The 12626-nt window shown below is 37.1% G+C and overlaps 1 protein-coding gene across 1 annotated transcript; it reads right to left on the bottom strand.

Annotated features, from left to right (window-relative positions):
• Positions 1-6638: 6638 nt before the first annotated feature.
• LOC148202167 (uncharacterized) lies at positions 6639-7806 on the bottom strand. The gene is made up of 3 exons (XM_088109540.1): positions 7697-7806; positions 7318-7563; positions 6639-7248 (listed from the first exon to the last, which is right to left on the bottom strand). The coding sequence occupies exons 1-3, from the start codon at positions 7804-7806 to the stop codon at positions 6639-6641; spliced, it is 966 nt and encodes a 321-aa protein (XP_087965666.1).
• Between the last annotated feature and the right edge of the window lie 4820 nt (positions 7807-12626).

Genomic DNA, 12626 nt, shown 5'->3' with positions numbered 1-12626 from the left:
TATATTTTCAGATTTAATTGATTTGCTGTCTGAAAACAAAGTAATGGAGGCGTTGAAAGTAATGATGATAAGTTGGTTTGAGTTAGGGTGTAACAATTCATAAAGCACAGGACAATGAAAAAAAGGGTAGATGAGTCAATTGCAGAATTAGTTAGAAAAGGACAGGTGACAATTGGTACAGAAATTGAGAAAATGGGCAAGGGAACACGTAACAGAAAGGCCAGGACACGTTTGAAGGATTTTGTGATGTGAGAGAGAGCATAGGGAAAAAAGAAGAAAGAGAAAGGAGAATGGATTGAATGTCGAACCTCTCTCTGTCGGTTCATTTTTGTATTCATTCTTTTTGTTGAGACCTTTAGTGGGTGAAAACTCTGTACTAGTGCAGAGAGCGTTAAATTTAAATAAATATTCTCATTACACTGTTTCATTCCTTTACTACATAATTTTTATCATTACAACTGGTGCTTTCATTGAGTCATGGCCGAGGATACGTGCATGAAGGAACTCATGGCCGAAGTGAACCATCTCAAAGATCTACCAGAAACTATGAACAAAATGGTGAAGGCTTTGGACGTTCAAGATAAGGAGATGAAGAAGCTTATGGAGCTATTAGGTGCTCGTGAGAAAGACTACGCTACTCGTTTTGAGACACTAGAGTCAAATCTGGACTCATTACTTCGTTTGGGAGGCACACATAATACTGCTTCGTTCGAGCAATTTTTTTTCTATTATCACACTCCAGATGACCAGAGACTCACTATTGTTGCCATACACCTTTATAAAGAGGTAGTTCCTTGGTTTTAAATGCAAATGCGTGATAATGCTTTTCCAACTTGGATTGCTTTTACTAGAGCTCTGGAACTGGAATATGGATCTTCTCCTTATAAATGTATCAGATCTAGTTTATTCAAATTGACTCAGGAAAATTCTGTTCAAAATTACTATGTGAAGTTCACAACCTTGGCTAATAGAGTATAGGGTATTACTGCTAAAGCCATATTGGATTGCTTTGTGGGAGGACTCAAACTTGATATTAGACGTGATGTTCTTGCTCAAAATCCAACCACATTACTGAGATGCGTGTCACTGGCCAAACTCGAAAAATATATACCCAAGCCCAAAACCTACCACAATACCTTTAGTCGTAATACACAAGCCACCAACCCAAATCTCTCTCAATCCCTCAAAATAACCAGTTTACCCCCACTTTTACCTAGTCCCACCAATACCACACCCATAAAAAAGATGACCTCTGCAGAAATGCAACTTCGAAGATAAAAAGGACTATGTTTTACTTGTGATGACAAGTTCACTCCTTCACATAGATGTCCAAATAGGCAATACCTGCTGTTGCAACTTGAAGAAGAGGAAGTACTACCTGCACAAGAATATGCTCCAAGTGAGCTAAACTTGGAATCTCCAGTTTTGTTGGAACCTCACTTGTCTTATAATGCTTTGAAAGGTGCCTCCGGTTTGGGGACTATGCGGTTTAATAGTTTGATCAATGGAGTAGAAGTCCAGGTGCTCCTTGACAGTGGTAGCTCCAATAATTTTTGCAACCTCGAATTGTTCATTACTTAAAGTTTCCTGTCGAGCCAATTCTGGAAATTAAAGTTTTGGTGGGGAATGGTCATGCTCTTCATGCTGAAGGCCTTGTCAATAATCTAGAGGTGAAGATTCAAGGGAATTCTTTCATTTAACCAGTTTATTTCCTTATAGTTTCGGGTGCTGATTCGGTCCTTGGAGCCTCTTGGCTCTCAACTCTAGGCCCTCACATAGCAGATTATAGCAAGCTGACCATCAAGTTTTTATTAAACAACCAATTCATTACTTTATATGGGGACTATACTCAATTACCATCACAAGCTCACTGCCACCACCTTAAAACATTCCACCAAACTCAAGCCATTGCTGAATTATATTCCCTCCATTTTTCTTTCACCACACTTTCCACATACCAACCTCTAGACTTGCCAACAAATATTGCCCCTGATCTGGCCATCCTGTTGCACACGTACAAACAAGTCTTTTCCATCCCCTCTGGTTTACCTCCATCCCGACTTCACAACCACTCAATTCCCTTAATTAAGGGTGCTCAACCGGTGAAAGTTAAGCCTTATAGATATCCCCATAGTCAAAAGGAACAGATTGAAAAAATGGTGAAAGATATGTTGGATGATGGTATAATTTCTCCTAGCAATAGCCCTTTCTCTTCTCCCATCATATTGGTTAATGGCACTTGGAGGTTTTGTACTGATTATAGGGCTCTAAATGCCATTAGGGCTCTAAATGCCATTACCATCAAGGATAGTTTCCCTATTCCCACGGTGGATGAGTTAATTGATGAATTATATGGTGCTAGATTCTTCTCCAAAATCGATCTCAGATCTGGTTATCACCAGATTTTGGTAAAGGAAGAAGACATATGTAAAATTGCTTTTAGAACACACCAGGGACATTATGAACGGCTGGTAATGCCTTTTGGGCTCACTAATGCCCTGACAACTTTTCAAAGTTTGATGAATGATGTGTGCAAAGGACTTTTGAGGAAGAGTGTCCTTGTCTTCTTTGATGATATACTTGTCTACAGCTCTAGTTGGACAATGCATCTACAACACTTAGAAGAAGTTTTAAAATTGTTACAGCAGCATAAACTGTTTGCAAAGTTATCCAAATGTTCATTTGGGTTAAATCAAATTGACTATTTGGGACATACATTATGTGGAGGAGTTGCTATGGATAAAGAGAAGATTCAGGCTGTGATTGATTGGCCAATTCCAACGAACCTCAAACAACTTAGAGGATTGTTGGGCCTCACTGGCTATTACAGGAGAACCTCTTTGACTAATCTTCTCAAGAAAGACAGTTTTGGGTGGGATGATACTACTAATACGGCTTTTCAAGAACTGAAGAAGAGAATCACTGCAACTCCAGTGTTGGCTCTTCCGAATTTTTCTAAACCCTTCATTTTAGAAACTGATGCCTCTGGCCATGGTATTGGTGCTGTTCTAAGTCAAGACTGCCATCCCATTGCCTCTTTTTCTAAGAAGTTATCCCCCAAGGATGCATAAGCAATTGACTTATACCAGGGAATTTTATGCTATTTCGGAGGCTATTTCAAAATTTCGACACTATTTATTGGGCCACAAGTTTATCATAAGAACAGACCAGAAGAGTCTTAGATCTTTGAATGATCAATCGTTGCAAACTCCAGAACAACAAACCTGGTTGCCAAAACTATTGGGTTATGACTTCACTATTGAGTATAAGCCAAGCAAAGAGAACATTCCAGCAGATTCTCTTTCTAGATCCTTCATGGCTTTGTGTCAAATTCACAGTACATTCATTGAGAATTTACGAAAGGCCCAACTGGAAGATCCTCAAATTGCAGCTATAGTACAAAAATGCATCAGTAACTCACTTCCAGGTCCACATTATACGCTGTAGGACAAACTGCTACTTTGGAAAGATAAACTTGTGGTCCCTCTTAAATTGGACTTGATATCTCAAATTTTGCAGGAGTATCATAGCTCAATAACGGGTGGTCACGCTGGTTACACTCGCACGTTAGCGAGAATTGCTTCCCAATTTCATTAGTCTGGTATGCATGATGATATTTAGAAGTTTGTTAAACAACGCTTAGTGTGCCAACAAGCTAAGACGGCTAATACTATTCCTGTGGGATTACTTCAACCACTACCTGTTCCTAATTTAATCTGGGAAGATTTGGCAATGGATTTCATTAGAGGACTTCCTCCTTCTCATGGTTATACTGTAATTTTGGTAGTCATTGACAGACTCTCAAAATATGCTCATTTTGCTACATTTAAAAGTGATTTTAAGAGCAAACAAGTAGCTGAGATCTTCATACACGTGGTGGTTAAACTCCATGGAATTCCCAAATCAATAGTTTCTGATCAGGATAGGGTTTTCATAAGTTAGTTTTAGTAGCACTTATTCATGTTGAGTGGCACAACTTTGAAAATGTCAACAACTTACCACCCCAGAAGGATGACCAATCTGAAGCTCTTAACAAGTGCCTTGAAATGTATTTGAGATGTTTTTGTTTAGACAAACCAAAACACTGGTCTAAGCTCATTCTATGGGCTGAATATTGGTACAATACAGCCTCTCATACCAGTAATGGAATGACACCTTTCAAGGTTGTTTATGGTAGAGACTCACCCAAGTTGCTCAAATATGTTCCCAATAACCAGGATCCCCCACAGTTCAGGAATAATTGCTCATTCGTGATGAAGTGCTAAGTAAATTGAAAACAAATTTACTTGAGCTCAGCAAATTCAAAAGAAGTATGCTGATCAAAAGAGGAAACAACTTGAATTGCAAGTAGGGGACAAGGTTTTGGTGAAGCTACAACTGTATCGGCAGCATTCCTTGGCCTTGCGAAAAAATCAGAAACTCGGCCTGAGATACTTCGGCCCTTTTACAATTCTGCAGAGGATTGAAAACGTGGTTTACAAGCTTCAATTGCCAGAAAACACGACAATCATGATACAACATAGTTCCTCTACCCATACCAGCAGTTGATTCGGAAATCGTAATACAACATGCTTCCATACTAGAGACACGCGTCATTATTAGAGGCACCCATCAAGTTCAACAACACTTAGTCCTATGGGAAGGTATGGATAGATCCCAAGTCACATGGGAAGATCATCACACTTTGACAACAACTTTTCCTGATTTTAACCTTGAGGACAAGGTTATTTTCAATGGAGGAGGAATTGTAACAATTGATAAAGTAGAGGACAATGAAAAGAGGGTAGATGAATCAATTGCAGAATTAGTTAGAATAGGACATGTGGCAATTGGTACAAAAATATAGAAAATGGGCAAGGGGACACGTAACAGAAAGGCCAGCACACGTTTGAAGGATTTTGTGATGTGAGAGGGAGTGGGAAAAAAGAAGCAAGAGAACGGAGAATGGATTGAATGTCGAACCTCTCTTTCTGTCGGTAATAAAAGGTGATAATAAATAATTTAGCGTTTTTTTTAAATTTCAGAGACTAATATCATAAGATTTTACATTATCACAATATTTTGGAGTTGAGAAAAAAAATCATCTTTTATTTCTTTAAATGCACACCGGCGTGATATTCAAATTAAATATTTTTTATACGATTACACGTATTTTAAAAGATTTATCAACTACTCTGTTAATTTTTGTACAAATACGTGTAAGTAAATATGCATACCAATATTTAAAATATAGATAAATAAGTACGGATATTAACATTGCCATATAAAATTATTAAAATAAAGAACCTGAGATTAATAGAAGAGAAAAGCATGATGTTTTTTCCTCAATCAACTGAATCAACTGAAAAGATGTTTCTTTCTTAAGCCTCACACCGGTTAAGGTGGTTATTGTAAAAGACAAAATAACAAGGGTAAGCTAGTGATAAAATAGTTTAGGCTTAATACCTCTTTTTGTCCCTCTTTATAAGGGAAATGTTCAATTTCGTTCTACCTTTTTCAAAAAGTTCAATGTGGTCTCACGTTGTGAAAAAAGTGTCCAATTTAATCCTTTTTGGTCACGGCGTTAAATATTTAACGATCCTGCTGACAGCGTGGACTGATGTGTGCAACGTGGCTTTTTACGTTTGTAACGTGGCAGTGACAGTGTTTTTAACTGAGAACGTGGCAGTGGGCAGTGATTAAAATTGTGAGTGTTAGGGTTTGGTTTGGGTAATTCGAAATCGTGATTTGGGGATTGAGAATGGGTTCCCAAGGGTGTTCTTCGTTTTCGAAAAGCTTGGCCAAAGGATCTTCTCGTTCGTCCCATGGTGGTGCTTGTAGGGGAGGTGGGTTAATCCCTACTTGTTACTGTGGTGATATTGCAGTAATGAAAGTGGCCAGAACTACGAAGAATGCTGGGAGAAATTTTTGGGGTTGTCCTCATTACAAGGTTTGAAGTATACCCTTCTCAGTTAATGTTTTGTTTAGTTGATTTGATGCATTTGTTCATACATTCCCTAACATGGTGAATAACAGGGTGGATCTTCAATTGGGAGCTGCTGTAACTTTTTCAAGTGGTGTTGTGAAGACAACGTGGATGAAAAAGATTGCACAATTATGAAGAGAATAAGTGAGCTGGAAAATGCAGTGAAGGATTTGCAGAAAATCCAGAAAATTATGAAGTTTTTAGTTGTAGCTTTGTGTGTGTGTATTGTGGTTGAACTTGTAATTTTGAAGTTGTGGTTAGGTTGATTTAGTTAGGTTGTGTTTGTTATAAGTTGGCTTAATACCTGTTATGTATTTGGATGCTTGAAAAAAGTACGTTGACAATGCGAAGGTGTTTTGGTTGGTGTAACATCAATTATGCAATGCAATGTAGAAAATGTTCGAATCAGTCCCCCATTTGGTTTAAAAATGTTGAAACAGGTCAACCCAATAATGCATATGACTGAGGACTAATGGCACATATTACAAATCTAAATACAAGCTTTGACCAAAACATGATGAAAGCACTTTGATTCATTAAATAAAGGCAGTACAGGTTTGTCACCAAAGTACATGATATTGAATACATGTAACCTCCAATTCATCTAAAAAGACAATACATGTCTGTTACGAAAATAAAGACAGTACAGTACATAATAAACCAATTCATCTATCTATCTATTTTTTCTTCTGACTCTGAATTTTGGTGGACGGGATGATTGGGAAGTTGGAGGTGGCTGGGTTGGTTGTGTTGTTTCTGGCGACTGGGTTGTTTGTGTTGACTGGGTTGGTTCTGGTGGTTGGGTTGCTTCTGGTGGGTGGTTTGCTTCTGTTGGTTGGGGCCGTAAAGGGCAGTTATTCCTGTTGTGCTTTGTCTGACGGCAAATGGTACACTTTTTCCTATGCCCTCCAACACGCATTTGAGTGTCGTCCTTAGTTAACTCCCATGCCTCCAACTTGCGTTTTTTCTTTGGCCTCCCAGGCAACTTCCTTATCAGTGGTGGTAGTACATCATTGAAATTTGTGGTTTGCCATAGTTGGGGACCATTGAGTGGAAAAATTATGGACACATACACCTCTTCATATGTGGATCTTCTGAAGCAAGTGGGTATAAAATTTTCTGGATTAACATTACAGTAATTCATTGCTGCAATTGCATGACAACATGGGATGCCACTGATCATCCACTTTCTGCAGCTACACTCTTTGGTGTCCAGATCCACTGTGAACTTGTTCCCAACAGATGAAGTGTGGCTAACCTCAAAAATCTTTCGTCCAGCCCAGCTGAAAGAAATAAAGCACATCAATGAACGTAATTAACAAAATGTAAATAAATTGTGGTGATAAGATTACCTTGGCAGCCAAAATCTAGACAAATTACATTCTTTCTGAAGTCTCTTCTTTATCTTTGGGCATATTGTGAAGTCCATAGATGCCACCTTGCTTCTGTTAGTGGCCCACCTTTTCATGAGATACACTCTGATATCCTCCATCATTGTGATAATTGGTTTTCCTCTTGCATGAATGAGGACACTGTTGAAAGCTTCAGTGATGTTGTTATCAAGGGTATCACACATTGGTTGAGCTGTGAAGCGAGACCTTGACCAAAACCTGTTGAAAAAAAAATTCTCAAATGGGTTACAATGCATCTGTGACAGTAATGTGTATATAATGGCTAATGGGTTACAATGCATCTGTGACAGTAATGTGTATATAATGGCTAATGGGTTACCTTGGGGGAATGACTATGAGGTATTTATATGCTTCAACATTGACTTCTTTAATTTTCAGCATTTCTCTCTCCCAAGCCTGGGGATATGTGGTGGTTGCAGCACTCCACATCAGATTTTTTAATACCTGCCCACCAAACCTTTTCCTAAAGTTTGCATAGAGGTGCCTTAAACAGTATCTTTGTTCTGCCCAAGGCAAAAGGTCTTGGATAGCTAAGACTAACCCCTGCACAATTAAATTTAGTAATAAAACCATATCCTATACAAAATCATTAACTAAAAATGAAAATAAGCTGCACATTATACCTTCTGCTGGTCTGACATCCATGTGCACCCTCCACATACTTGACTGCCCCCGAGGTCTTCAATTAACAATTGCAAAAACCATGTCCATGTGTCTTTGTTCTCCACTTCTACTACTGCATAGGCAAGGGGTAACATTTGGTCGTTTGGGTCCCTACCAACAGCAGTCAGCAGCTCCCCCTTGTAAACACCTTTCAAAAAACATCCGTCTAAACATATAATGGGCCTACAACTTATGAAACTATCTTTACAAGCTTTGAGACAAACATACATTCTTTGAAAGATTGGGTCACCATTATGAGAGTCAACTTTAATTTGCACTGTTGACCCTGGATTACACCTCAACAGCTCATGTCCATAGTCGTACACCCTTTTATATTGTTCTATGAAATCTCCTTCAACCTGTCTTGTGGCAATTAACTTTGCCCTTCTTGCCTTGGATATTGAAACATTTGTATTCCATTTTCTTAATGCTTTAGTACGAATATCATTCACCTTTAAACTAGGATTCTCAACTAAAGATCTATCTATTTCCTGACTTAACCACTTAGCATTCATCAGTTTAATATTAAGTTGTCTACTACAACTATGAGTATCAATTATCTTCCTCAATTGCCAAATTTTTCGTGACGGCAAATAACCACAATAAGCTAGCCATGGGCACTTACCTTGGCCACCCATGCATGTCACCCTCACCCTACGGTTATCATTTTTGATAAATTTTAGATCCCTCCCAGCATGAACAACATACCTTCTAATAGCATCCTTAAACTCTTCCCTGTCAGTAAAAATAGTGCCCACTTCCTACTTGTAATCTGCCATGGACTTTTGCTTTGCATATTTTGAGAAAGGACCTACATCTATTGTATCATCATTGTCATCCTCCTCACTTGCACTATTTTCAGGAGTTAAAAGCTTATCAGACTCCCAATCATCATCTGACAAACCCCTACATTGTTGGGTTTCTTTTTCACTGTCTTCATCATCCACGTATTCATCACCACTCAGATCATCCATTCCTGCTGCATCATCACTGTTCACTTCCACTTCTTCTTCACTTTCGACCTCAATTTCAGCCTCATTATCCACTTCTAATGCTTCTTCACTTACATCCTCAACTTCATCCTCATTCTCAACCTCCACTGCAACCTCATCATCTTCTGCATCCTCATGCTGAACATCCTCATTATACACTGAATCCTCCATCTCAACCTCCAATGCATCGTCATGCTCAACATCTAGTAAATCCTCACTGTGAACCTCCAATCCTTCACTTACATTCTCAACATCCCGTGCATCCTCATTCTCAACATCCACTGCATACTCATTCTCAACCTCCACTGCACCCTCCACTATGTCTTTCATTCCTTCTTCACCACCCTCAACATGTGCGTCTCCTCCTACGCCACTATCCTCACCACTCTCTGCATGACCTTCACATAGAAAAAGAATCTCATTCTCATCATTTTCTAAGATAGTTGCTTCGTTCACCCCATGCACAACATACAGGTTCACTTCCCCCAAATACTTAGCCACATTCATCATGTTCATAGCTCCTTTATCATCATCAACCTTATGTAGAACATGTTGGACACTGTAATATAATTCTTCTACTTCCATGTATCCCAATGGTTAAGTGAACCTAATACTCCAAAATAACACCATTTATCGGGGTCTACGTCCCAATTAACTATCTCTCCGCCTATATAATTAAAGGGGACTTCTTTAATCAAGGTCCCACCATGGTGGACCTGTAACACCCAAATATTTTAAAGGGTATTACTGATAGTAGAGACTAAATTAATTTGATATCTCATATAAACAATCAAACTTTATTTCAATTACTCCAAAGTACAATACCAAACTTACAAACTTTAAACAATATAGTCTTCACCATTGAAATTTCAACTTATAAGTTTTACACAACATAATCTTCCCAATACAAATTTATTCTTTTTACAAAAATCCCTGAAAGTTTTTCCCCGCATCTCTCTCATCTCTAAGCTTTTTCAACCGCATCTGCAACATTATCTAATCCATATAACATGAGTTATATGATCATAGTACAAACAAATAAGGGTAAGCCAACCATATCATAAAATCATTAAACTTGTAATAAAAATATTATAATCATGTATTTCTGCAATTGATAAAATATCATTATTCCGATGTCATTAATTCATCATTATCAAAATCATCTTTCTCATTTCCATAAATCTTACAAGTGTACCATGCTTACTCATGAAGCCTTATGGTCAGACCGCTCTCTGCCTGCTTCCTTAAGCCTCACTTATATATTATGTCTTACTTTCTGAAGCCTTATGGTCAGACCCCTCTCTGCCTGCTTCTATAAAACTTGCGAATCATATGTTTATGTCAAAGCCTTATGGTCAGACCACTTTCTGCCTGCTTTCATAAACCTTAGGTGTCACTTTGCTCATACCAAACTCTCATGGTATAACTCGAACATACTACTCCCGGTAGTAAACATCATTTCATAAGTAATGATTTCTCATATCCACTCCAACATTTCATAAAAACCAACAATTCATACCCTCTTATCCACCTAACTCAATCATGTTCATTCTTTAATCATGAATTCATAATAACCCGTTTTGGTATCAATAAATTAAACATATTGCCAGATATCATGCTTCATATTATAAACTCATTTTGCCCATAACGAGTATAACTCAACATATTTTCACCAAACAAAGATCATGGATCAACCAAAATACATCAACATATCTTAGGAACTACATATTAAAGTCTGGGCTCAATGTAATGATAAATAAAATATATATGAAATTTTTACCATGATAATATTATGCATCTACAATCAACTTGTTTTATTTTATTTTCATCCTAGTAGAGATTTTTTTTTTTACCCCAATTGGTCACCGGAGAGGACCCAGATGTCTGAACGCATCAAACTCACCTTCGACGCCAGCACATATGACTAGTCACAACTGACTGGACCAGGCCAGGGCTGCTCTATGATCAGGGATGTGCCAACTCAGGTTTTTAAGGTTCCTCTATCCTACCAACAAAGAAAGGCCCTCAATAATTAACAATTGATTTATTTAAATTATCTACCATGTTCTCTTATGCTCTAAATTTGAAATGCCAAATTTTAATGTGTTCACTTCCTCTCATAGCAACCTCAAACAATATATGTACATCTATTTAATACCCATATATAAGCTATTTCAGAACCCTTACTTCAGACCTTCCAACAAGATCAATTTCAGCCAACAAACTCATTCAAAACAGATTAAATTCATCACATCACAACATGTACAATTTCACAGTTTCAGTTATCATACCCAATATAATAAAAGTCATAAAATAGTTTCACAAGAGCACACCAGTTCAACATTCATATGCAAATATTTTATAAAATAAATTCATACAAAAATAATTAGCTCCCATTACCATCAAAATAATATTAATATAAAAATTTAGGGGAATCAAGAAGTTGAATCTGGCAGAGCCGGTTAGACAACTTCTCATCCTTCCAGAAAGATGCAATAAAAAAATAGATAAAACAATAAAATTTTTGGGGAAACAAGAAGTTGAATCTGGCAGAGCCGGTTAGACAACTTCTAATCCATCCAAAAATACAATATAATTAAATAACAAGAACAATAACATGTCTGGGGAAACAAGAAGTTGAATCTGGCAGAGCCGGTTAGACAACTTCTAATCCTTCCAAAAATGCAATAAAATAAATAAGTAAAGCAATAAATAGTTTGGGGAAACAAGAAGTTGAATCTAGCAGAGCCGGTTAGACAACTTCTAATCCTTCCAAAATACAATAAAAATAAAGAAGGAAAGCAATAAAATGTTTGGAGAAACAAGAAATTGAATCTGGCAGAGCCGGTTAGACAATTTCTAATCCTTCCAAAATAAAAAAATAAACAACTAATAACATACAAATGGCATAACATAATCAACATCACATTTTACAACTATCACACTTGGATATCATCACAGAAGCATACTCTTATTTACATTTCAAGATCATACAAAAACCAAACACTCCATATTCAAGATTTAAGATCAGACAAAAGCATAATATAACATATTCCAGACTCAAGATAATACAAAAGGAAATACTCAAAGTTAGCTCCCCTTACCTCTATTCCAGACTTAGTTTCCTCTTCTCAAACCGTTCTCCGGAAACTTCCAGAATTTCCCCTCTTCAACTAGAATTTCCTCCAACTCTCTTCTCTCACAATTTCTCTAGAATTTTGGTGCAAATCTTCAGCCTCCCCCCCTTGGCTATTTATAGCCAAAAAGTTTTACTATTCATTTTTACTATTCATTTTTACTATTCACTTTTACTATTCATTTTTACTATTCAAAAATTATTTTTTTATTCACCATTCTTATCTCTGAATGATTAATTCTACGTGGAGTGTTCTCTTCCACAATTTATTTTAATATATTTTTTTTTAACTATTCACTATTCACTATTCACTATTTACTATTCACTATTCACTTTTCTTAAAAAAAATCCTAAATAAGTTATCAAAAATTTGAAGCTCTCCCTATAGAATTACTATAATTTTATATCCAAAAATTTACATTTTTCTATCCATTAAAATTATTACTAATAAAATGCTA

This window comes from Vigna umbellata, chromosome 3 (genome assembly GCF_029865625.1).
Source record: "Vigna umbellata cultivar VRB3 chromosome 3, Vumbellata_1.0, whole genome shotgun sequence".
NCBI classification, from domain to species: Eukaryota; Viridiplantae; Streptophyta; class Magnoliopsida; order Fabales; family Fabaceae; genus Vigna; species Vigna umbellata.
The sequence above is the reverse complement of the archived record's forward strand: the minus strand, read 5'-3'. Positions and strand labels throughout refer to the sequence as shown.

Excerpts from the sequence above, each read along its gene's own strand:
- LOC148202167 (XM_088109540.1), bottom strand. The coding sequence starts at position 7,806 with ATGTGGAGTGCTGCAACCACCACATATCCCCAGGCTTGGGAGAGAGAA. Across the intron at positions 7,564-7,696 it reads CTCATAGTCATTCCCCCAAG|GTCTCGCTTCACAGCTCAAC; the intron begins GTAACCCATTAG and ends GTTTTGGTCAAG. Across the intron at positions 7,249-7,317 it reads TCTAGATTTTGGCTGCCAAG|CTGGGCTGGACGAAAGATTT; the intron begins GTAATCTTATCA and ends TATTTCTTTCAG.